Consider the following 27,461-nt stretch of genomic DNA (forward strand, 5'->3'; position numbering starts at 1 on the left):
TTCCTGGGACCGCCACTTCAGCCCTGACTTCCTCTTCTTTTTTCTTCTTTTTATTTCTCATTTTTTAAAATTAAATGGGGGGGGGATCTCACAGATTTTTTTTCTCCCCCTGCCCTCCCATTATTATCATCACCTTAAAAAACCTTTTTATTCCACTTTATTGTTATTGTTATTGCTATTTTCCCTCCCCCCTTTCTCTTTAAAGAACACACACATATAATAAAACAAATAAGTAGATAATAATTTGTTTCCCTCTCAAAGGGGTTTTTATATACTTTTAATTACACACACACACACACACACTTTCAGATACCACCACCTCAACTTCTTTAGTTTTTCTTCTTCTTTCAGTTGATTTGGAGTGGGTGTTACGAGACACCTGTAACTCTGCCAGTTCCTCAGAATGAAGTGGTTGAGTGGGCATTTATTGGGTAGGCAATCTTGCACACCACTTACAGGTTTGTGGTATATAAATTTTCTCAGATAAATGCATACCTTCGGACCAGGCTGCCTGCTGTCTCTCTGAATGATTCCTTGAATGATCCCATACATTGGCCCCTTCCAACCACTCTGCCTTGCTCCTATAACAGTTCTGTGTCTCTGAAGCATCTATTTGCCTGCAGCAGAATGAACTGCCCACCCTCACTGCCTGTCGAATCGCTGGATGAGTCTGTGTTGCAGGTATATGGACACACGCAAAATAGTCCATGCAAAATAGTACTCATTTCAGGCTACGTCCTTAATTTTCCACATTTGATGGGTGTGGCGGGGAGGACTGTAGGAATGAAATACCTCCAGTGTTTTATGGTTGTTTTTTTTCTGGTGGGGGTGTTTAGGAACCACTGGCTTGATATAGGGAGTAGAGCTAAATCTACCCCCTGAGTCATCCAAAGAAATTCAAAGACCCTTAAAGAAAGATTTCAAGATGGTGGAGTAAGGATGATGAGCGAGTTAGAACCACAGCAACCTAATAAAATCACTTTTCTGGCCTACTATTTTTGATTTGATTTTTTTTTTTTTGCATCCCTGCGGATGGCAGCTTTAGATGTTTCTTCCTTCCAAACACTTGTTAATTCCTCATTATTTCCCCCTCCAACTGTTGTCATCACTAGCACTGTAGAGCCCCCTCCCACCTCCAGTATGTGTTGACTGACAGCTTGATTCTTTCATCCCCAGAAGTGGTGATTTATCTTTTATTCATCTCTGCACATTAAGTGCCTGTCAGGCTGCCAAAGCATTCTCTGTCTCTTCCGTACAGATTTATCATTGTTAAGGGAACTCTGAATTTAAAGGACATGACATAAGTACTACCATCACCAGTTGCTTGGAAAACAGCGCTGGTTTTCACAGAGGTGTGGGGCACAGGCAACGTGTTCTCCCAGGCAAGTCCTTTGGAAATAAGGGAAGACATACCTCTTTAATCTCTTTTGTTTTGGGGTCCTCCAAGTGACCTGGTTGTTGTGCGTTCACCCTGTGACCAGTATTTGCAGAGCATTTGTTTCTATTTGTTTTTGCGGGAGGCTAAATGACAACGAGCAAATTGGAAGTGGAACATCAGAGATCATTTTGTTTGCAAGGGTTATTCCCATAGCTGCCAAGTTATCCCCCTTTTAAAGGGATTTTCCCTTATGCTGAATAGGCTTCCTCGCGAGAAAAGGGAAAACTTGGCAGCTATGGTTATTCCTGTTAGACTTCAAGTCAGATAACAAAGGGTCTTGGTGTCAGGTGTTGCTTAGCAACCAGGCAGAGTAGTATGATGCTTGCTGAGGGAACACATACCCTGATTGGTTGTATCATTCTAGGAAGGTTTCCCCTGAGTAGTTGTCATATGTCTCTCTGCTATGGACTAGGCCTGAACTATAAAGAAAGACAAACCCACTCTGTTTATTTCTTCTCAAGTTATACACTGTTCTTGTTCAGTTTACTCAGTAAAGTATTATCCATTTATTTTTTTCTCTAGACTCAGTGTGCATTATTCAGAGTCACATTCAAATGGCAGTTTATTCTGTTTTCATGAAGCCTCCCTAACTGTTAATTTCTACATTACATTTCAGCATTCACACAATGTAAAAGCCACATCCAGAACTAAAGTGGAATATAGCAAAATTTTAGCACTCATTTCCATGTTATTAGCAAATGGATTTTTTTCTGGAAGCAAATAACATGGAAATGGGCACTAAACATGCAGTAAATTCCACTGTAAATCCAGAAGCTATTATGTTGTGTGAATGTTCAGGTATAATGCAGAACTTAACAGTTCGGGGAAAGTCATGAAAACAGAATAAACTTCCATGTGAATGCAGCCCAGGTCACTCCCAACTAAGTCAGGGCAGTCCAACTTTTCATACCAAGAGTACTTTGACACAGAACCTGCACACTGCATTGTCACAAGGGGGACGGAGAGCGAGGCCAAACTTTGACAACCCCCTACCGCTGCCCTTGTGCTACCTTCCTAAAGCTGGCTAAGTGAGGCATTGGGCTTTGGGAAGGAGGCACAAGGTCTCTGGCAGGGTACTAGAGCTCTCCCAAAGCTGAGAAAGCGCTACCTACCTAGGCTTTGGGAAGGAGGAAGAAGGGCCCTGTCAGAGCCCTCATGCCTCATTCCCAAAGCTTGCAGTGCAAGGGCTGGTGGGATGTCAAATGTTGTCAAGGGATGAAAAAAGGCCTCAAGGGCCACACAGTGAACCACTCTTAGCTAAGCAGTTCTGCTAGCGGGAGCCAGTGCCAGCACAATGGTGCTTTCTCCCCTCTCTTCTCCCTGGGCCCCAATTGCTCTCCACCCCCACCCCCCGGCTTGTGTGTGCATGTTTGTGTGTGTATCAGGAGTATTCAAATAACAGTATTGAGGCAGAGAGAAAATATGGTTCTGTTGGGCAAGCAGAAATACTTGTGCTTATGGAATGTGCTTATGGAATGTTTATTTTTGTGGCAACAGGCCACTTTAATCCACTTTAATTGTGCAAATTAAATTTCCAGCATGCCCCCCCCCCTACAGATAGTGGCAGTTTGGAGGGACCCTTTCTTTGTTGCCATGTAGATATTTGTTCTTCGGTGCGTGAAAATATTATGGCCCATCTTGATTTGAACACATTTCCTTAATGGGAAGAAATGACCGGCTGTTGGGTGGCAATTATCTGATGGTGGCAATTATCTGATGGTAGTGAGTGAAGTGTGCTGTTGAGTGTTGAAGTAAGACTGCAGAGATCCAGGTTTAGAACCCCACTTGATTAGGTGTCCAGCACAACTCAGGAGTAGCAAACTTTGCATACTTCAGATGTTTGTGGGCAGATTACAGCACCCACCATCCCTGACCGGCTGGAGCATGCTGAGGGTGGTGGTGGTGGAGCTGGAGCCCACACCTTCACTCATCTTTACACATATTTACTCAGAAATAAATTCAGTAGGATTGAAAGGAAATGAGCATAGGACTGCTGTCTAGATCATCCTGGAACAGTTGCTTTCTAACCCAACATACCTAAAGGAATTGTTGTTGGAATAAGATGAGCAGAGGAAAGCCATGTTTCTTTGAGGAATAGGTAAAGGGACCCCTGACCGCTAGATCCAGTCGCAGACGACTCTAGGGTTGCGGTGCTCATCTCGCTTTACTGGCCGAGGGAGCTGGCGTACAGCTTCCGGTCATGTGGCCAGCATGACTAAGCCACTTCTGGTGAACCAGCGCAGTGCACGGAAACGCAATTTACCTCCCCGCCGGAGTGGTACCTATTTATCTACTTGCACTTCGTGCTTTCGAAATGCTAGGTTGGCAGGAGCTGGGACAAAGCAACGGGAGCTCACCCTATCATGCAGATTTGAACTGCCGACCTTATGATCAGCAAGCCCTAGGCTCTGGAATAATGGGATATAAATGCAATTTTGCATTTGCATTGCTGATTTTTTTTTATGTAGATCATATTATGTAGGCACCTCTCCCTACCCCCCTTTTAAGCTTTCAGTAATATATATCACCATCCCAAAGCTTCTTTTTTGTCTGGAAGTAGATGGAAAAGGGCATAGTCTAAACAAAGGGTTGGCAAACTAAGGTTCGGGGGCCGGATTCAGCCCAATCGCCTTCTAAATCTGGCCTACAGACGGTCCAGGAATCAGCATGTTTTTACATGAGTAGAATGTGTCCTTTTATTTAAAACTAGCTGGCCCTGGCACATGTTGCTGTGCGTTAGTCTGTCAAATTGAGGGTAATAGCCCCCCTTCAGATGCCCCTGAGCCTCAGAGTCCCCATGTTTTACAGGCGCTATGTTTAAACAGGGGTATCCCTCTGAGTTCCTCCACCCTGTTCTGATCCATTAGTTATCCTGTCCCCTCCCCCCCAGGTCATCCCTGTGATTGGGGTCATCCTATCCTGAACCATGAGGTATTCGGACCCCATTTTCCCCCCAGTCCCCACCCAGGTAAGTCCCCAGCTCCATTCGGTTGGTGTGGGTGATCTACTGTATATCATTTCCCCCAGGGGTGTCCGATGGATGAGGTCTCCCGTCCCCTCCTCTCCCAGGTCCGTGGGTCCTCCTTGTGATTCTCCTCCCCCTGTGTTGAGGTATGAAGTATTCCGTTCCCCCTCCCCCTGAGTCATTCCCGGTTCCCCGCCCCCAATGTGCCTGGTGGTTTGACGTATCGTGTCATCTCCTCCCCCCATTCCCCGGTTCCCTTTGAGTGACCGTGTGTCGACAGTCGTATCATCGGACCGTGGGGGTTTCGGTGACAACGTCGGGGTGGTGTGTTTCCTGCGGTGGGTGTGGTGGGGAGGGGGGGGAGCCCTCTGTTCTGAGGCCTGTGGTGGTGACTCCGATGGTTGGAAATGGCATCCTGGTGAGGTTTGCAGTGGAGGTTGGGTGGTGGCGTAGTCAGTTGTATCCGCCCCCGGAGATGCAGATTTTTTGGAATAATTCCCAGTTTCCCCGGGTATCTGAGTGGTGGGTTCCGAAATTTGCCGAAACGTTTTTCCCCCGACACAGGTATGGCATCTGACCACAGAAAGGGCATGGTGTCACTCTCATAGTGGCAAGTGAGGTTGTGGCCAAAGCTGAGGAGTATTGGTCCAGCGGTTTTTGTAACCATTCATGTGGAACAAACAGGGTCGGTCTACATTTTTATATACAGTGGAACCTCGGTTTATGAACACCTCGGTTTATGAATTTTCAGTTTACGAACGACGCAGACCCATCTGGAACGGATTGATTCACTTTCCATTACTTTCAATGGGAAAGTTCGCTTCAGTTTATGAACGCTTCAGTTTATGAACAGACTTCCGGAACCAATTGTGTTCATAAACCGAGGTACCACTGTAAATAGATGCATCTCTGGGTTATTTGTGGGGCCTTCCCGGTGTTTTTACATGAGTAGAATGTGTGCTTTTATTTAAATGCATCTCTGGGCTATTTGTGGGGCATAAGATTTCATTCTTTTCTTCTTCTTTTCAAAATATAGTCCGCCCCCCCCAAGGTCTGAGGGACAGTGGACCGGCCCCTGCTGAAAAAGTTTGCTGTCCCCTGGTCTATACTGTTGTTTGATGTACCTTTTGCTCCTGCCTCCAGTGTTCTGGCTAATCAGTGGAATAAGTGACAGCCCGGTGTTGTTGTTGTTGTTGTTGTTGTTGTTGTGTGTGTGTGTGTGTGATAAAATGTTAAATTTTTATTTAATATTTAAGGCATTTTATTTTATTGCTACTTTTAAAATATTTTATTTACTGCCCTTCATCAATGCTTCTGGGGTGGTTTCACAAAAGCACAATTAAACTCAAACTAAAGCATAATAAATTACAGAACGTTAAAATGACTGTAAACATCTTAGGCTGCTGGTGTTTATGCTTGAGCTGCACTGCTATGATTCCCTCTCCACAAAAATTCTGGCTAGGAGCCTGAGAAAAAGTATACATGAAAGATTAATCTTACAACTTATGGGTGTCTCAGGCCAGGGATGGGAGAGGCTATGGCATCATCCCAGCATCAAGGATGGACAAGAGTGGTAGTGGTGTGGTTAAGGGAGGTCTGGGACAGCAGCAATGCATTGAGCTTGTGGGGTCACCACTGCCATCTTGGCGTTTCCACAACTGTGATCCGCCCCATCCTCATTTCAATGAATGTAGAGCTTCTGGGAGGACATCACCACCTTCTTCCTCAGGAGGTGCCACTCATGAATAAAACAAAAAACAAGTATGCATAACAAGTACATTTGCATAAATCTGCTTACCTTGCACCACCTATTTGGCTTCTTCAGGTCATGGGGAAAGGTTGATTGCTTAGTTGGCAAAGCCTCAACCATCCTACTCCCTATACCCATAATTGCTGGATATCCTGCAAAGCTGCCAACTCAGCCACCCTCTCACCTTCAGCTTCCTTAGATTTAATCAGCCCATGTACTTTTATGCATTTTTCGGGCTGAAGAAACTTTTTCTTTTAAGTGAAAGCTTCATTCCTTAGGAGAATCCATTATGTACCTCAAATAGGGTTGCCATTTTCAAACAGTGAAAATCAGGACAGAAAAGTTGTTGAGGTTTTTTTGCCCAAAGTTGTTTGACATGCATCCGGATTTTCCAGACATTTTGCTGATCTCCACCTGGAAACTGCTGCCAACTGCAGTATTCCAGATGTGTCCAGAAGACTCTGGACATATGGCAACACTACCTTAAAATATAATGGTGCAGATGGGGAGTCGTGAACCACAGCTTAATTGAAGAGCAACTGCCTGGCATGCTGATGGACACGGGTTCAATCCTTGGTGTCTCCAGACAGGGCTGGGGAAAATGTCTGCCTAGAACCCTGGGGAGATGCTGCCTGTGATGAACTAGATGGACCAGTGGCCTGACTCAGTACAAGGAAGCTTCCTGTGCTCCTATGACAGCTGTGGCTGGCTCAGGCAGTATTGCTACACAAATTTAGCATAGACTTGTATGACCCACCAAGCCAAAAGCAGTCCTATCACAATATAGGACAGCACACCAAGGATTCTGTAAACCTGTTCTGTTTTACCTCCTGCTTGAGACTACAAAAACAGGGCAGCTGCAGGAGAGGCTGGTTCATTAGGGAAATGGGGCACTGCCCCACCACCTTCCATCTGCCCTCAGCCAGCCCCTCCTGACTGCCTTCTTACTTACAACCAGTCCAGGAGATGGCTGGGGCTGCTAGCATCCTCCTCTTTAGTCTCCTTAGTGTTGTCATTGTAAAATCCAGCAGAGAGGAAGAGGAAGATGGGGATATTGTTCCCGTCATTGGCAATGGCTCCACTGGCTGTTAGACTCCCTGCCTCCAGCACCACTAGGTCTCTAATGTACACCAGTGGACAGCTCCCAAGCAGGCTGCATGGTTGGTGGCTCTGGTGTTCAGCTTCATTGTGCACAAACCTGGTTGGTTTTGTTTAGCTTTCCACTCACCCTTTTGATCCAGAAGGACTGTTAAAGAGACCTGTTTCAAATAGTGCAAAATGACAACATTGGGGCTGCTCTTACCTACCCTGAAATATGACATTCCTCTGTGGTAGCACAGCCTCTCCTTCCCCTAAACTGGAAGCCTGGGGAAGAGAAGCCAGGTGTAGCAGCTGGGCTTTGGATGAGCTGCTAAGCCAGGTGTGGGGAACCTAGCAGGAAAGTAAGAGGTAATATCAGTGCTCAAGGGCACATTTCAGCCAAGCAAAAACACTAGAGGATGGTACAAAGCAGGGCTGGTGAGGGATAAGTCCACAGGGTCAGATATAGAGGCTTGGAGGGCCACATTTGGGACCCAGGTCCAAGGTTTTCTATCCCTGTGTTAAGAGATGGCACTTGAACTGCTGTTTAACTGTATATGTATGCAAAAAGCAGGCAGCCAAAGCTGGATGGGGATTGATTTCTATTCTTCTGAACCCTCTGCACTCTCTTTTATGCTTCCCAGGAGTGTACGGCTCATTTTCAGGAAGGACTGACTTTGAATTGCAGAGCTCCTGATATTCTGTGGTTTGGGAGCTGACGTAAAGTAGGGTAAGGCCTCAGTTGCATTATCTCCTTAATTACTGCAGAGAGAGAGAGAGAGAGAAAGGAGAGGTAGGGCAATTGTCTGGCAATTCTTTCTAAACTGGTGCTAACAATCAGATCTTCAGCTCAAATTATTAAATTATTAAACAAAGTCACACAGTAAGAATTGTTGTATGGTAGTCTGTGGTTACAAATACCTTTGGGGCCATCTGTAGCCAGCAGATGTATTTTATTGGCATGTTAGTTCCAAACGTCTAATTTTACCTTCCGCACAATCAAACCAAGAGGGAAAGAGGGAAAGGGTTTGCATTTGAAGCCTGAGATCCTGTGGGGAGATCTGAACTTTTTTCAGTCTTCATTTCCCTATCTAAATTTTGATGGTTTGTTGCTTCAGATTTTGGGGGTTTCCTTTTTGTGTGCCATTTGAATTGTAAGTAGGGCTGAGGAAATTTTTAGTAGATGGAGAGATGTGAGATTCAGCAAGGCACAAAGTCCTGCATATTGGATACATTCAAAATTCAAATGTAAGGGGAAAGGGAATTATTACTATTACTTAATTTCTTCCTCCCAAAGAAGCCTAAAGTACAGGTGGCAACCATTTTAGGCACATCCAAATGACGCATGATTGCTGATGCATGGGTCCTTTTAGACCCAGAGGAGGGAAGATTGGCGGCACAACAGGGCAGGGTGCATTTTTACATGCTACATTGACATGCAGGGGGCTGGGAGCAGAACCTGCACAAAATGGGTTGCTATCTCTAGAGTCACTCTAGAATAATAGTTCCCAAATTATTTTGGACCATTGCCCCATAAACTTACCCCCAGTGCCCTCTACCATAGCCTATAAAAGGCATTGTTCAGAATAGTGGTTTGCACAACACACTAAGGAAGATAATAACACAATAAAACTGAAAACAGTAACAATTAATTGCGCATTTTTTTTCAAAGTCAAATTAAAACCATTTTGCTTAAAGTCCAGCTAAAGCTAAAAATCACACAGCTTCTAGCACAGTGTATTTATTACAAGTTGCTACAACTGGCAGAAAAATAATTAAGTGGGCTACCAAGACCACCAGCAATTTCAAGTGGTCCCATATTTGGGAAGCACTTATACAAAGCAAGGTTACTTACTTTGTAGGCCCAGAAGAAGAGGCTGTAACCCACAATAACTGTAGACAATATTTATCTCTCTAATTATCAATTGCTCCATTCTTCCACCCTTATTTCATAGCCTGGAATAAATATTAATATCAATTATTTATTACATTTATATCCCACTCGTTTCTCTGAGGTGTTCATTGTGGCAGATGTGGTTCTCCCCCTCATTTAATCTCCACAACAACCCTGTGAGGTAGGTTAGGCTGAGAGAGAGTGACTGGCCCAATGCCATCCAGTGAGCTGCATGGCTGAGTGGGGATTTGAACCCTGGTCTCCCAGGTTCTAGTCAAACACTCTAACCACTACACCACACAGGCTCTCACATAATCTATCCATCCATCCATCCCTGGGGCATTATTTTAACATTTTATGTCTGAAAAATATGAAGAGGAAACCTTCAGATTAAACGGATACCCCCTCTTTTAAAGATATTTGTAATGTGTTGTAGTTTTAGCCTACCTGTAGTTCTGAGGGATATATCCCTTTGACTGACTATATTAATTGATTTTTGCTGTGAAATTCTACTCCCTAGGGCAGGCATCCCCAGACTTCGGCCCTCCAGATGTTTTGGACTACAATTCCCATCTTCCCCGACCACTGGTCCTGTTAGCTAGGGATCATGGAAGTTATAGGCCAAAACATCTGGAAGTCCCGCAGTTTGGGGATGCCTGCCCTAGGGTTCTGCTGTTGATTATATATATATATATATATATATATGGTTTTAGTTGCCCTGCTATTGATTCTTGTTTTACTGAAATTGTAATTTTTAATCTGTTTTATTTTGTGCATTACCCTGAGAACTATTGCTGCTGGGCGACTTATAAATGGAATGAATGAATGAATGAGCTCTCTTCTAGTGCAGTGAGTGCAACAGGCTTTTAAACCCCCTTTAAAGGAGAGCTAGACAATACACAGACCAGAGGTTGTCAACCTGGTCCCTACCTCCCACTAGTGGGCGTTTCAGGATTCTAGGTGGGCAGTAGGGGGTTCTACAGCACAAGTTGAATCCTCCTTCCATCGCACTGGTGGGCGGTAAGGAAATTTTACCATCAAGAAAGATGCATTAGTGGGCAGTAGGTATAAAAAGCTTGATTACCCCTGACATAGACAAACAGACAGGTCTATTGATGGCTATTAGCAAGGATAGCTAAACTGAATCTCCATATCCAGGAATAGTTTGCCCCAGTTATTGAAAGGCAGATTGGGAGACAGCCCTGGCTGGCCGGCCACTGTGTGGAACAGAATGATGAACTAGACAGACCTTTGGTCTGATGGTATTGCTGTTTGCAGTCAAGAATAAAGATTGGCAGGGAGGTATTGCCATTGCCTGCGGTCCAGCAAGTGCAAAAGAAACGCGTTTGCTCCTTCTCTGTGTTAATGAAGAGAGAGAGAAAGAGATTGATTGATTGCAGTCTGCTACAGAATGCTCAAGTTATATTATAGCTATCGATCCCCATAAATAAACATGTAAGGCCAAGCAACAAATCATATAGGTTTTCATGCAATATTGTGCAGTGTTCATGAAGAGACTCTGAATTTCACTGTTTATTGATTATTTGGATGTGCTCATCTTTCTTTCTTTTTGATTATTAGAATAATTTCTATGCCTCTTTTCATTTGCCTGCTTTTGATTGGGCTACAGTTCCTCCGAAGGAGTAGGAGCATAGCTTGGGGGTCCTTCTGGATCCTTTGCTGTCACTTGAGGCTTAAATGGTCCTGTGGTGCAGAGGGCCTCCCACATTCAGTCACTGTATGCTGCTCATACAAGAATGGAAAACTGAAGGCATGCTCCTGATTTCCACAAGAAAAACTTCTGCATGCTCCTGATTTCCGCGAGAACTATATATACTTCTACACTGCCTTATCTTGATTTGTAATCAAGCATTCTCTAATAAAAAAAGATTTATCTGTTCAAACTGTTTCACTGACAGAATTTGCATGTCTCTTTTCTTCTCTCTCCTACTGACACCTGGTTGGAAACAATAGCGCAGGTTGCAAATTTCAAACTGGAAACCAGCTAAGCATCTTTTACAGAAATGTGATGGTTTTTGATAGATGTCCAATGTAATTGTAGTAACGTTATTGTTTAGCTCCAAGCTGAAAAGAACCTAACTTCCCGGTTGCAGGCACTAATAAGGAAACATGCAAAGTAATATAGTTTTCATATTAAGCAACAACAACAACAGAAGAGGGAGAGGGAGAGGGAGAGGGAGAGGGAGAAGGAGAAGGAGAAGGAGAAGGAGAAGGAGAAGGAGAAGGAGAAGGAGAAGAAGAAGAAGAAGAAGAAGAAGAAGAAGAAGAAGAAGAAGAAGAAGAAGAAGAACTCAGAATAAAGTATACATTGAAAAACATAATAAACAATATTCTCTTTAAACATTTTACAAAACACACAAAAACACTGTTCTGGGGGTAAAATGGCTGTGGGCATTACCTTAAATCAGGCATCCCCAAACTGCGGCCCTCCAGATGTTTTGGCCTATAACTCCCATGATCCCTAGCTAACAGGACCAATGGTTGGGGAAGATGGGAATTGTAGTCCAAAACATCTGGAGGGCCGAAGTTTGGGGATGCCTATCTTAATTCTGTAATGGCATTCCTATGTGAAGATAAGGCAATGAGTTCTCATCACGTCGCTTGATGCAGCCTGGAAAATCTTGGAGTACAAATAATTAGCATATGAGTCAAAGTCTGTACAATCCATGACAATGCCTGGATAAAATATGGAGAAATGGATACAGAGTTGAGGGGCCATGTATACACCTCTTAACATTTAGTGTACAAAGGTAAGAGTAATCTCTGTTGCCTCTAGTGCTGCCCACCATTGGCATGCAACCCCATAAGTTGCCCCCCCCAATAACTCATGTTATGATAGAGAATGTAGGAGATAGCATGTTTCATAGCATTTAGTTATAGTCAGTGTTGGTTCTGGCCTGACCATTAGATAGAGTGAGACAGTTGCCTTAGGCAGGTAATGCTGGGTGTCAGGAAAAGGCAGCGAATGCTCATTTATTTCATGTATTGCTATTGTATTTCTGCTGCCAGGGTAAAAAGCTCCTGGGGTTTTCTGTCTTGGGTGCCAAAAGAAATACCAGTTGCTGGGAATCAAGTGCTGTTGTGCTCATATCCTGCTTTTGGGCTTCCCATACAGGCAACTGGTTGCCACCTGTGGGAACAGGATGCTGGGCTAGATGGGATACTTTGTCCGGTCCAGCTATGCTCCTCTTAAACTTTTGAAAAGGGGCACAAATATGTATTTTTATTTATATATCTCTATATCTCCATGTCTCTCTGTGTGTGTGTCCTTCTCTAAAACAAGCCCAATTATCACATTGAGCAAAAGTGAAAATGAGCTGCTTGTTTCAACTTAGCCCTAATCAGACTCAAAATATACTGAGGGCATCATGCAAGAGAGAGAAAGAGAAACCATTAACTGTAATCAAGATCTAAATAAGGGATGGCACCATAATTAGTAGATCAAATAAGGATTAATGGTATTTAATCTCCACTGCTCTACTTGTTTTCTTTGAAGGAGTCCATCTCTCTTGCACACTAAATAATCCTCAGACCTCTATGGCCAACAAGAACAAACTACTGTGCTGAGATACTGCCCAGATGATATAATGCTTTCCTCTTCCTTACCAAACGTTTGATCCATGAGAAATTATTTATCACCCTCCTCCTGCCTAGCATGGAACTGGTTCAGAGTAAATTAGAAATGGTGTTGAGCTTTTAAATGTGTTAAGTTGCCACACTATCTGACACTGGGTCTGTTTACCTGAAGGCATCTATCATTGTAGATTACTTTCCATATTGTAGATTACTTTCCATATAGACAAGGACAGGGAAATAAGTTTTCTTACAGTATATAATTTAGAAGGAAAGGAGGGAACAATCTAGTCAATGTTGGTATTACAATCCTGGTGAAGTAAAACCCACAGCTTGAGAATTCTTAATCATTCTGTGGGAAATTGCTCTGCCATCATGCTTAAAGCTCACTGGAGAATAAGTTGATTTTGTGGTCAAATCAGAGGTCCAAAGTCTGTAGCTGAATGTACACTGCAGTTTTCAAGCACGTTCAAAGTGCACACATCCCAAATCCTGGGAACTGTATTATTATTAGCATTAGCATTAGCATTAGCATTAGCATTATTAGCATTAGCATTAGCATACTGCTCTTCATCCAAAGATCATGGGACAGTTCACACCATGAAAATACAAAATGAGAATACAAAATACATACATAAAACAAAAACAAATCAATAACCCCTGTTCTACAAATACATTTTAAAGAGTGTTAATCAGCCAAAGGCCTGGTTGAAGAGGAATGTTTTCACCTGGCATATATGTAATGAAGGTGCCAAGTGAGCCTCCACGGGGAGAGCATTCCATAAACAGAGAACCATTGCAAATAAAGACCCCTTTCTTGTGTTGCCACCCTTCAGACCTCTCATAGAGGGCCTCTAATGATTGCAGGGTCTGAATCAGTGGATATGGAAACAGGTGGTCCTTGAGGTATTGCAGTCCTGAGCCCTTTAAGGGTTTTTAGGTAAGAACCAGCACTTTGAATTGTGCCTGGAAAGTTTGTTTTTAAAAATATTTTTTATTAAAGATTTCTTGAATTACAAAGGTGTGTGCAGTGTCTCTCATAGGAAAGTTTGTTTTTAAGGGCCATGGAGATTGTAGCTCTGGAAGGGGTAAAGTATAGTTCCCATTCTTACTCTTACTCTTATTTCAGGGAGGGGAAATGTACTTTGACTGTGCTTTAAAGCTATAGTGTATATGCAGCCTAGGTCAAACATGATAATGATAGGCCTGTCTTGCAGTCCAATCTTACACAGCATTGTTTAGAAAGTTGGTTCCCTAATGATTATATAAGGGCCCCCACCAGCCACTTGGTGGTGCAATTCCATGGCCTTAGCTAAGGTGCTATAGCATGTCTTGTTCTATCTTGTCATTGTGTTGTCTTGGAAATATTCTTATAAAGAACAGATCGGTGTTGGAGGCTTGTGCTGACAGTTTAACTGGCAGATCTCTTAATAGAGTATTTTATTCTAAGACAGTATTACAGATAACTTTGTTCAAAAGAGTTTAATTCCAAGTAAGCATGCATAGGGTTCCAACATATTACAGAATATTGTGGTGTTGGTTTGGGGAGCCAAACAGCTGGATGGAGGATGCTGCATGTCCGGTCTTGTTTTGTCATGGATGAATTCAGGCTCCAATCATCACTGTTAAATTATCTGCATAATTTCCAGCTTCAACATTTATAGGGAGAACGATTCCTTTCACCAATCTAACTCCTTGGCCCAGTTCAGACATGAAACATGAACAAACTTTGTACCCATATGCATAGTCCCCTCCTCAGAAATATTCCATACAAATCAGGAAACTATAGCTATCAGATGTGGAACAAGCCTGTTAGCTAGGGATCATGGAAGGTGAGGTCCTTGCAGACTGGAAGTGGGCAAATATTGCCCCTATCTTCAAAAACTGAGGGAAAGAAGACCCAGGTGACTACTGACTGGTGAGCTTGACATCAATACCAGGAAAGGTCTTAGAACAACAGATAATTAAACAGTGGTTTTATGACCCCTTAGAAAAGGAGTGTAATGACTAAGACCCAGCATGGGACAAAATCACCCATGATATTCTTGTGGAGAAGCTGGTAAAATGTGGATTGGACAAGATAATTGTTAGGTGGTTTTATAGCTGGTTGGCTCACTGAACTCAGAGAGTGCTCACTAATGGTTCCTCTTTCTCCTGGGAAAAAGGGACAAGTGGAGTGCCACAGCCTTCTGTCCTGGGCTCATTTTTGTTCAACATATTTTAAAATGATTTGGATGAGGGAATTGAGGGGATGCTCATCAAATTTGCAGGTGGCATCAAACTGGGAGGGGTAGCTAATACACTGAAGACAGAATTGGGATTAAATATAGCCTTAACAGATTGGATAACACAGTCACCTCTGAAATCTGCACTTATTCAGATATTGCAGTGGAGTTCTCCAGCCAGTTCTCCATACGTACAAAAACACATATTCTAGGATAAATTGTTCATTAAAATGCACATATTTGTGAAAATAGGTAAAGGGACCCCTGACCATTAGGTCCAGTCGTGACCGACTCTGGGGTTGTGCGCTCATCTCGCATTATTGGCCAAGGGAGCCGGCGTATAGCTTCCAGGTCATGTGGCCAGCATGACAAAGCCGCTTCTGGCAAACCAGAGCAGCACATGGAAACGCCGTTTACCTTCCCGCTGTAGCGGTTCCTATTTATCTACTTGCATTTTGACATGCTTTCGAACTGCTAGGTTGGCAGGAGCTGGGACCAAGCAACGGGAGCTCACCCCATCACAGGGATTCGAACCGCCGACCTTCTGATCAGCAAGCCCTAGGCTCAGTGGTTTAACCACAGCGCCACCTGGGTCCCACATTTGTGAAAATAACATGCAATAATTCATTGCATTAGGGAAAATTGGTTTGCTGATGAATTTCCATGAATAAATAATTCCATCTCTCCCCAAAGTGATGTGGAGAACTGAATTTAAGATTGGAATAATGAAAAACTGAGAGAAACTAAAACGGATAGATTCACCCATCCCTTCATGTAGCACATGTGCTCTGTCACTGAGGTGTGGCTCTGTCCATAAAATCCTTGCCATCCTTTCCCATATCTCTGCCCCTTACAAACCCCATGGCCTACAGCTTTTCTATCCTTGGCTGGTTTGTGACATGGGTCCACTTCCTTCAGGTTGCAGTTTATCTTCTTAGGCAGCAAAAATTCTCATGCCCCAAGTTTGCCCCCATCTTCAGAACTGGGACAATTCAGCAGCAGAGTGAAACAAGGCAGGTTTTTTTTTTTGATGCTCTGGGACACTCAGATGAGTGAGATCCCATCTGTGCCTGTTCCATTCTAATTTACGAAGCAAAGAGTGCAGGTCCCCAGAAGATTCTATTCTTAGACCTTGTATAACACAATGAAATTGTGATAGGTTTGAAGAACATTTTTGAACACTGACTTAACTGTTTTGCACTGTTTCTATAAATGAAGTCCATTGTGCTAGCTGGCTCATGTATCTTTTATGCCTCATATTCACCTCTCTACATCTTTGTTCTTCATTGTTCATTTACCAGTATAGTATTTGGATGCATCATCCAAAAGATACTCAAGTGAATTATTTAACTGATGAGGCAATCATAAACATGCACATGTGCTCTCTCTCTCTCTCTCTCTCTCTCTCTCTCTCTCTCTCTCTCTCTCTCTCACACACACACACACACACACAATTCTCAATAGAAAGCACATGCAGTACTCTGATAATTTTCAGAATGAGTTTTTTAAAAGTTGATGTGTCTTTTAAACTATATTGATAAATTCATCAAGCACATAATTAAAGACAAGCCCAATCTCTGCACTGCTGGTTAACATGAGGTAAAACTGAAATCTATGTGATGAATATCTTTAGTCAGTCAAACGTCCTTGCTAAATTCCACAGTTCTTGCTTTTTGCTCCATTAAGCCCTAAATGATGACAATGAAGTAGGCATGACAATGATAAAGTTGGCCTTTCGCAACTGTAATTTCCTGGGCTGAGTGTAGATTGGCCCACAAAGTTCAAGAAGAGATGCAAAATAAATTAGAGCTGTTTTACAGCATGACACCATAATCAGATCAAATTCCTTTTGCTGCTTAAATGAGAAACTGAGTTACAGACACGCCCCCCATCATATTCAAGCTAGGACTGGGGAAAGAAATTAAATTCACTTTGTAGCACAATATACTGACAAAAACACAGCCATCCTTAAAAATTCATACTTCTCTGAATTTTGCAATGCAGTTCTCTAGCCAAGTATTGTGTACAAAAATGCATATACTAGGATGAAGTGTGCAAAACAAATTAGAAAATGCACACTAAAATGATGCTGAATTTCCATGGTATTGTTTTCCTGCAAAGTGATGTGAAAATATGAACTGAATTTAAGACTGGAAAAACGAGAAACCAAAATGACAGATTTGTACATCCCCATTTTAAGCTTCAAATAAGGAGATGGAATGAGACTGCAGAGACATTGTACATTGTGGGATGGGTGAAGGCAGGATGCAGCTCTCCCCACACTGTGGAAGTGCACAACTGCTGTCAAGGTAGCCGCTAGCCACTGGTGTCATCAGCTGAGCCACTGTCTCCATTTTGCCCCCTTTCAATTGCACATTTTCTTGCTTGTCCCCCTGGATTGCCATGCACACTTACTGCCAGCAAAATTCCTTACTACCTGAGGGCACTTTTAGACTACCTGTTTATTGAGCATGCACTCTGTTTTGTTTGCAGGGAGATTAGATGACATTGCCTACTTAAATAAGCATTTATTCTGATTTGTTTGTGGAAAGGTTAGATGATGTTGCATCAAAGCAAGTGTTGTCCCATATTTTCTGGTGCATTTTCCCAGTTGCTTTCTTTATCACAAAAATCTGATTTATTTATTTTTACAGAAGCAGGGTTTGTTGCACAAGACCTCCTAATCCATTATAACTGTACAACCTGACTTATGCTAGTATGAGATTGAATTCCACATGAAAACAGTGGCAGTCTTGGAAGTACCCTGAATCTGGTAGATCCAAAGTTTTACGCCTGGCATATAAAGCCATATATAAAAACATCATTTGAGCAGCTCATATCCCAATGGCGATGCTGGGTCCAATCATTATACAAGGGGGAATCCATTCCTAGTCAAGTATAGCCAACATGGTGCCCTCCCAGATTCCAATTCCCTACAGACCTAGCCAGAATGGCCAGTGGTTAAGGATCATGGGAGTTGTAGTCCATGTTTGGCTACCATTGCTATAAGCAGAGTTACTTGAGGAGGAATGGTAGAAGGTTGTCATGGCTGCTGCTTTCCAGAATCTTCTGTCTGAGGAGATTGCCTAGCTATTCCTAATGGCTGGGCTGGTCCTGTGTCCTGAAGACAGGGCCATCTTACGCATCAGTGGCGCGGAGATCCCTTCGGCGCCCCTCGTTTCCCAGCGCGGCTGTCTAGCGGGCGGAGCAGCGCGGTGCCCCTTGGTGGCCCGGCGCCCTGGCGCATTGCGCCACTCAGCGTCGGCCCTGCCTGAGGACCAACAGATGGTTCCACAGGCTGATGAGCCAAGCTGAGGTCAACATTCCAGGGCCAGATATGATCCAATGTGCTTCTTGTGCTGCTTGTTTCTGGTGGAGCTAGAAGTGTAGTATCACTCCTAGTGCAGTTGAGATCAATCCAACAGTTCCTGCCACTTGCACATTGAGTGAGGCTCCTATCCTGGGCCTACAGACTCCCCCCCCCACAAGTGCCTTACAAGGATTTAACAGTAAGAAATAGATAGCCTTGGGACCTTTGTCAAATATGAAGGTCACATGTGTAAAACTCTAGCTGAATACCTTAAAAACACTTGGAACAGCTATGTAGTTTGTGTCTTTCCATAATCGCCTATTTTGAGGACAGAAGGAGTTTGTACACACAGGTCCTCCTATCAGATCACTCAGTATGTGAAAATTCAGTTATCCAATTCAGTTATCCAAACATAATTATCACCAAACGCAGGGGGGATTTAGAGTTGTGCACGTGGTGCGGTCGCACTGGGTGTGCAGCTGAGAAGGACGCCTTCTCAAAGCCCAGTAAGTGCTTGCCTGGCTTTGGGGAGGACACATGAGGGCTCTGACAGGGTCCTAGAATGCTCCTGCCTCCTTCCCTAAACCAGGCAAACCCTCAGTGGGCTTTCGGAAGGAGGTAGGGCTCTAGGACTTGGCAGAGCCTTGTGCCTCCTTCCCAAAGCCTGGCTTAAACCTGTGCCATGAGGGCTGGGGGAGGGCATGAAATGGCCTCACACAGGGTGGCATATTACTAAGGTCTGTCCCTGCCAGCCTTTTTACGAGCATAGCTGATTGAGATGTCTGAACAGCTAGAGTTTGCTCACTGCCTTACTTGTTTGTGCTTTGCTGGTCAGTGGAAGTCATTTGGGGCAGAAACTTAACATAACCAAGAAGTACAATATGGCAAATTTTGCACACAAGTCCTTCACACATCAAGATATTTTGTAGCATAGTGTCTTTATTCAAGTGCCACATGTAAAGTTGAAATGGGCTCCCAGCATGGGCATTGACACCTGTCCTTCCAGATGAACCAGTTTCCTTCCTTCCTAGCATTTGTACGTAACTATGAAACAAAGTGCATACCGTGTTTCTCCAAAAATAAGACACCGTCTTATATTTATTTTTCCTCAAAAACAACAACGGTGGCTTATTTTCAGGGGATGTCTTTTTTTTAAATTAAGTATGGTACAGTTTAACCTACAAGGTTAAACTGTCTATCGCTATGGCATATTTTCGGGGTATGGCTTATTTTCGGAGAAACACGGTAGGTACTTGTCTCTTTTTTTTCAGAGAAATTAGTCTGCTCCCCACTTTCAGTGTTTGGACTTGCTCACTCCTGGAACAATTCTTGCAGATACCCATGACTCCCAATTATCTTCTACCCCAACCTTCCTCAACTTATACCATCCAGATGTTTAGGACCTCAGCTCCCATCATCCCTGGTCATTTCCCATGCAGACTGGTGATATGGGAGTTGTAGTCCAAAACAATGGGAAGGTGCCAGGTTGGGGAAACCTGTTCTAGGCTGACATGCCATCATTCATTCCCCTTTATTTTAATGGTATTGAGGTCTGGCAGCAAACTAGGAGGCAGCCTTTATAAAAGCTCCAGTGTTTTTGGGTCTCTGTGGTATTCAGACAAGCTTCAAATATACTGCCTTAATTTTTTTAATGTCACCAATCCCTAGAAAACATAACTCAGCAGAATTTGCCTGGTTAAATTCTAAATGTTTTAATAAAAATGGGCTTTAAAAATATGGGGGTTTATGGTAATGAGGCTCTGCAAAACTCAGTGAGGCAAACAGTCGTGCAGAAAGATGATGGGATCGTAAAGGGTTTGTTAAAGGTTCAGCAGATACATTTTTATTCCTTGAGCCAACTGGTTTTTAGTTTAGCAATCTCTGGATTAGTATCAAACCCTTGGAGCCAAATCCTTAGTATGTTTACAGAGATTAAAGTCCCAGTAAGTTCAATGTGATTTACTAAAAATATTAGTATGCACAAGTAGGGATGGAAAGAGATATTTGGTCCAGTTTGCATTTTAATATGAACCTAACTCGAAACAATGCTCACTGGAAGGACAGATCCTGAAGCTGAGACTCCAATACTTTGGCCACCTCATGAGAAGAAAAGACTCCCTGGAAAAGACCCTGACGTTGGGAAAGATTGAGGGCACAAGGAGAAGGGGACGACAGAGGACGAGATGGTTGGGCAGTGTTCTTGAAGCTACCAACATGAGTTTGACCAAACTGCGGGAGGCAGTGGAAGACAAGAGTGCCTGGCGTGCTATGGTCCATGGGGTCACGACTAAACGACTAAACAACAACAACTTGAAACAATACACAGACCAAAACACAAGTACCCTTTGATACTCACACTTCTCCAAATTTTGTGGTGTAGTTCTCTGCAAAATAGAAAAAAGAAACCACTTATTACCGTAGCAGAAAGAATGCATGAAAACGCAAATATCCATGAAAGGACATACAAGAGTTTAATCTGTTAGGAGAAATTATTTGCAAAAAAAATGTGTACATTAGGTTTGTGAGTCACCATTTTAGATTTCCAGTGCAAGTGTGCATTGATACAACACTGGAGAAACTCAATATTGATGTGCATGTGTTTTTGTGGATGTGTTTCGTTTGGTCCAATCTTTTACAAATGTGTACATGTGGACATCAAGATTGCTTCCCCCTGCCATGTACTACTTTTAATGCACATCTGAAGACTGGAAATGGAGAGAAGGAGAAAAGTATTAGAACAACTGAAGAAATGGAAAGCTGCACATGCAGGGTTATTGGAATGAGGTTAATGTTGGAATTGTTTGGGTTTTTCTTTGTGGGGGAACACCATGTAACAACCCCAGTTAAAAACTGGTTCTTTGGGCAGGTTCCGGTTTCCGCCTGCAGGAATGGCGGACCTGTTTTCCATCTCTCTGACCTTCGTAAGGAATTTGGCGGTTGCTAGGGGAGTAAATGGCAACCCCCTACCCTCTCCGGGGGTTACGGAGAGGGGCCGCTGGCCCGCGATGCCCCCAGACCCACTCCGACTGTTTTTGGAGTGGGGGGAGCTTGGGCTGAGCACTTACGAGGGCCAGGACTCCCGGACGCTAATCTGCATGGCGGGGATTTCCATGGTTAAAGAAGATAATTAGGCTTAAATCTATGGACATACTTCAGAAGGAGGGGAAGAAGCGCTGTTTACTGCTGAGAAATTTATGCTGCTGAGGGGAGAGGAGTCAAAGACTGTACTGCATCTGGAAGAAGGATTGATGGGGACGGAGCGATAAGGGAAGTGAGTTTTTATTTTTTTTTCTTCATATTGTTGCCTCGTACCTTCCCGGACGCGATGTCCTGGCTTGTTTGGAGTGAAAGAGAAGCAAAAGACTGTGTGAGTTGAACTTTATAACTGTTGCTACTGAGCATATTTTTTAAAGATGTGGAGTTGCCGATGAGAAAAGCCCCCCCCTAGTCGGACGGAAGGAGTTCTGGACGCGTTCGGAGGATTTATGAGCTGTGACGCACTTTAAATTGGAGCAGCGACCTGAAGCTAAGTTCAGCTATAGGGCAAGGAGATCCATTAATTTACCAAGAGTCTATGGTTTGATGTTTGGGTCTCCTGCCTGGAAAAGCTGTAAATTCTATAATGATCGTAAATCTTCATGGCTATGAGAGAAAACGAAAGTGATTTGAGCTTTTTAAGATGGCGCTACTTCGAGCTGCTTCGACGCAACAGGGAGCTCCATTAAGAAGATTTATGGGGAGGCTGGACTGATTAACTCACACAGGAGAAAGAACATCTGTGAAACTTTGTTTGATATTTATCTCAGCAGCTGGGGAACAATCGGATGAAAGTGGAAAACATCTATGTGACTGTAAGGGGAAGATCTGGATTATTATGAACTTGGAGGACGATTTGAACTTTAGAAAAAAGACGGCAGTGGACAGTTGCGAGGAATTCCCAATTTCTTGAAGCATGGGAACCCAAATAAAAAATTCTTTAGATGATTTGGCATAACATTCGGCTTGATTGATATATATATGTGTATAATTTGAAATATTGAATGTGATATAATTGGTTTTAATTGGAAAATTAATAAAAATATTTTATTAAAAAAAAACTGGTTCTTTGGGGGAAACAAAACCAGGTGATTTGGGATTTCAAAATGCAGGGAGAAATTAAGTTGCAGAGAATATCAATCTCAGAAACACTCCTAGGGTGATCACAGCTCCTGTATTACAGAGAGCAGCCCTTTATTCAAAGTGCTGTTAGCCCCCCATTTGAAGGAATCCTCTGTTTGAAGGATAATCTAGTCCAAGTCCATTTTGATATAAAGAACCGTAAGACCACACAGCAGATTTTTGAAGCTGTCCTTCAGCCTTATAGTGGTACCTCAGGTTACAGATGCTTCAGGTTACAGACGCTTCAGGTTACAGACTCCGCTAACCCAGAAATAGTACCTTGGGTTAAGAACTTTGCTTCAGGATGAGAACAGAAATCACACAAAAGCAGTGGGGCGGTGGTAGGAGGCCCCATTAGCTAAAGTGGTACTTCAGGTTAAGAACAGTTTCACATTAAGAACAGAATTAAGTTCTTAACTCGAGGTACCACTGTACATGCATGGATAGGAGATGGGGCAAGCATATATAGGCAATCTCTTCACAGTCTTCCCCACTGTGAAGTATTGTTTTTCTATTTAAATTCTGGCAATTATTTCTAAATCTGCATCTAATGCATGTAAATTAACAAATGCAAACCAGTGTACTATTTTGCCCTCCTTTCCTTTCCTTTCCTTTTTTTTGGCAATAACTAAATAGTCATTGGATTCAGGAAAAGGAAGAAAGTTGGATATGCATCAAAATGCGCAGTTCCAATCCATCTGGCCACCTGCACTAAAATGCATACTGCATTACCTTTGAAGAGTCCTTTGTGGACTGAGCATACATGGTCCACTGCAGAACACCAGGTTGTGCCCCAGCCTTAGGCTCTGCCATTCCTGTTTTATGGCCTGGAATCCCTGGCAAGGTTTGTCTGCTTGACAGCCATTCCCTGATTGCATGTTCCTGACTGCTCTGGTATGCAGAATGTACGACCACCAATAAAAGGGTTTACTTCAATTGATTACAGATGCTCTTTTTAATGTCCCTACGGATACTATATTCACAGCAGTTTAGTGTTTGCAGGCTTGACTTGATCGATACAGTTCCAAGCTCAAAGCTATTTTGTGTAATGATGAGCACTTTGAAACAACACGTTCGTTCTTCTGGCAAAATAAAGATTTTAATAGGTCCTCAAATCACAGACATGAGCTGAGAGCTATGGGACTGTTAATTAGAAGATACTTGCCTAGCCAAAAAGTTCACACACTTAACCAATGATGGTAACACCATCATAGAGGTCACATTTACTAGAGATGGCTGTTGTGCTCAGGACCTCTTTTTGTGGGTTTCCAACAGGTGTTTGCTTCACCACTGGGAGGAAGAACAGAGTACCTATTCAGAGGCATCTTTGCCATAGGGCCTAGTGGTGCGTTGAGCCAGGGCGCCAACCTCTGGGGGGTGCTGGCGGGGCACAAACAGCCACTAAGCCCTATGCTGGTCCCACTGTCGCACTGCGCCTCCTTCTCCTTTTCCACACGCTGTGTGCACGCTGGTGGCGAAGCCTCTCCGGAGGCTGCGCTCTCCTCTTCCTGGCCCTACGGCTCTTTGCGCAGTGATGGCTCAGCTGAGGTGGAGCATCGAGGCCTCCCAGCGAGGGGGAGGTGGCAAGTACGGCGGGCCTGCAGTGGGACGTGGCAGCGGTGGTGGTGGAGGACGAGGCACTGTGGTCAGGGCCTGGCAGGAAGGCGCTCCCCAGGAGGCTTCGGTGCTGTTCTTCCCCGGCCAAGGCAACCACTGAGGAAAGTGTGGGCAAGGCAGCAGGCGTGCATGTGGGAGGGTGGGGGGACCTCCGGGGTGTGTGTAAGGGAGCACCAGGGCGCGAGACAAGCTTAAGACGCTACTGTACCTATTATTTCACCCACTTTTTACTCTAGCCCCACCTACCACTGGGATGTGTCCCCTGGAAGGTTGCCCTCAAGAGAATAATGCCCATGGTCTGAAAAATGTCCCCCACTTCTGCTAAGCACAGCATGAAGAAAAACTTTGTTTTGTCTCTTCTGAATCTTCCAACATTCCACTTGATTGGAAGGCCTTGAGTTCTAGTATTATGAGGGAGGGAGGAAAACCTATATTTGTCCACTTTATCCATACAATGCATGGAGGCAGATGTACTATGAAACTAGTGAAGCTTCAGCTTCAGGGCTCCTAATCCCAGAGGGGACCCAGAAGCGACTTTAGTCCACATTGGTTAAGAATTTTGGGTCTAGTAGAGTCATATTGATTTGAATCACATTGATTATTATTTTTGGTATATTTTGGTATATTTGGTATATTTTTCGATAGTCTCAAAGTTTGTGGTGATCTGTCATGGAACAACTCCGCTGAAGAAGATGACAGTGGTTACCAAGACCTTGTTGCTGGTGGTGATGCCCCCCCCATCACTTTATGCTTGCTTACATTGAGTTGCATTAACCACACTGAACAATTTGGTGTCATCAGCAAACATGGCGACCTCACTGCTCATTGCTATCCCTAAATCTCTCACATCTCCCACCATATCCTGGTGTCAGGATGCTGTCAGTCGTTCCTGACTGGTTGCCTAGGAAAGTATAAAGACAAGGAAAAGTATCTTACAGTCCTTTTTTATGTCATACTTTTCAGAGACAGGCTATAGAACACAGCCTCTTGGATAATGGCGTTGTCCCAAGTGAATCTCCACCCCCCCGTCTCTCCCACTTCCTCATTAATCACCTCTACGAGTGCTGCTACCGGTACATGCCCTCTGTCTTCAAGCTCTTTGTTCTCCTATTTTCAAGGCTCACCAGGTTCTGGGGGATAGAGGGTCTGAAATGCTTTCTAATGACAACGTGTCAGCTGGGTGTTGCTCTGGTTCTCAAATGATTTCCCAACGTTCCCCTTCATCTGCCTCTGAGCTGCTACCTCCTTCAAACCCCTGTTGTAAATCTATACTGTCTTCCTCCCCTTCCGCCTCCCTGGAAGAATCAAGATGGGGAGGCGGTCTCCACCATTCCTTCTCTGCCCGGTCCCTGACACCTGGGCATTTCTGAAGATTAAGTCTAGACCCACAGTCCCTCTGATAGTTTCCATGACCAACTCTTCTGGGTGCGGTCATTTAGGATGCCTAGATAGTTTACTTCTGTGTTTTCACTGGGATGTACATTTATGCTGTCCATGTGGAGAGCAGCTGAAATCACCCATTATTCCAGCACTTCCTCCTTTGGATTGCTCCTTCCTTATCTCAAGATCATCTTGGGCATTTTGGTCAGGTTGATGATAGTATACCCCCAGTAGTTAATGATTCATGGGGCCAAGTATCACCACCCACAGCAGTTCTGTGGAGGGACTCCTTTGGGATTTCTAGGTTATAGGACTCTATATCCTGTTAGAGGTACAGACCACCACCACTTCTAGTACATCCTTTCTTGCCCTTGCTGTAGAGTAGGATTTGGGAACCTTTGGTGTTCCAGAAGTTACTGAACTATAACTCCCACCACCCTAGACCATTTATCATGCTTTCTGGAGCTGCTGGATTAGGCAGGCTGGCTGTCTCTCCTTATGTTCTCATGTTCATATGGACTCAGTCCAGCCAAGCAAAAGCTCTCAAGTAGGAGGAGGGGATCTGGGAAGAGAGAATATGGCCTTATGAGATTCCCCAGCATTGGAATTGGCCTGAGGTTCCCTACGCCTGATCTAAGTAGTCTTCCCTGTAATGCCATTAAATCTAGAACCCAATGTACCACTGTTGTGTAATACATAATCACTTGCTTCAGGTACCAACAGGATACAGGCCTCAGAATATATTGGCCATTGGAATCCAGTAGTTTCTGTCACACTTTTCAAGACTTGGAGTAGCTTCCATAGTTACGCAACAGTGTTTAACTTCAGAGTGCCTTTTTACTAATGCAGTTGCATTAGTTCACAGCAATCTTTGGACGATAGGATCATACAGTGCAATCCTGTGCATGTCTACTCAGACATGAGCACCACTAAGTTCAGTGGGATGTACTACCAGGTAAGTGTGTATAGCAGGGTTAGCAACCTATGGCCCATGGGCTGGAAGTGGCCCGTGGAGGTCATTTGACCGCCCCACGAGCTGCCCCCGAACCGAGCCGCCCATTCGCGCACTACGCTAAACTGGTGCAGCGAGGTACGGGGATTCGCTTCCGCAGTGCTGAAAATTGCATCTGCAGATGTGCAGACGCTGAAAAATGCAGGCGCGTGCACAATCCAGCTCATGGAGGGATGTCTGCGGGACCGATCCGGACCAGGCAAGATAAACCTTGCATACCCCTGGTCTATAGGCTCACAGTCTTAGATATGCTGAACATGCTAAGGTTGCAATCATATGCACTTACTTGGAAGCAGGACCCATTGAACTGAGTGGGCTGACCTATTTCTAAATAAACATTGAAAATGAGGAACCAACAACCCATTGTTCATAATCTGTCATAGCTTTTTGTCAATTTCCAATTCGATTCATAATCAGACAAGAAATAAAAATAATAATTCAAGTGATGTGTTTTATTTTCTCCAGCATATTGTATTGTATTTTAAGTCCATAATAAATTTCTCATTTCTCCATATTATGAACCACAGTGTGTGTGTGTGCGCTTAGTTTTATGCTTTCCCTGCTGTAGCCTAGAAAACACCCCCAAAGCTCTTCTGGGCAGCGGTTCTTTCATTGGATCTTGTGGGATGGTTGCTATCCAAACCAATTTATCACCCAAGGATTACTAGTGAACTGACTTTTCCTGGTGTTTTGTTCTGGAACTACAATGCACAGAATACACCGCACTGGTAAACTTTGGCTTCTATCTCCTCTGAGCAGGGTGATATACAGCTTACCTTATTCATTCCAGCCAAGCCCCAAAGCTGCAGTGCTTAACAGCTGAAAATTAATGCAAATGCCATTTGTATTTTGCTTACAAGACAAATTGTATCTGAATAATTTAAATGGTTTTTCACCCCTCAAGGCATCACACATTCTCAAAACAATCCTCTTTTTATTGTTTCATCGTATGCATGTAAGTGACTCTAAATTGCAAATATTGATGCTCTAATTTCTTTTTAAAATAACTGCCAGTGGGGGCCTTGGTGATTGAATCCA

General features: G+C 43.7%; 1 protein-coding gene across 1 annotated transcript in view; it reads right to left on the reverse strand.

Moving 5' to 3' along the window:
* Nucleotides 1-23,822: 23,822 nt before the first annotated feature.
* LOC132591535 (uncharacterized protein K02A2.6-like) overlaps nucleotides 23,823-27,461 on the reverse strand; it is a 54,017-nt gene continuing 50,378 nt past the window's right edge. The window contains exons 2-3 of the mRNA XM_060270570.1: nucleotides 24,879-24,932; nucleotides 23,823-24,127 (exon numbers count right to left, since the gene is read on the reverse strand). Coding sequence (XP_060126553.1) covers nucleotides 23,823-24,127; nucleotides 24,879-24,932 — 359 coding nt within the window. The remainder of the gene's footprint in view (nucleotides 24,128-24,878; nucleotides 24,933-27,461) is intronic.

This window comes from Zootoca vivipara, chromosome Z, assembly GCF_963506605.1.
Source record: "Zootoca vivipara chromosome Z, rZooViv1.1, whole genome shotgun sequence".
NCBI classification, from domain to species: Eukaryota; Metazoa; Chordata; class Lepidosauria; order Squamata; family Lacertidae; genus Zootoca; species Zootoca vivipara.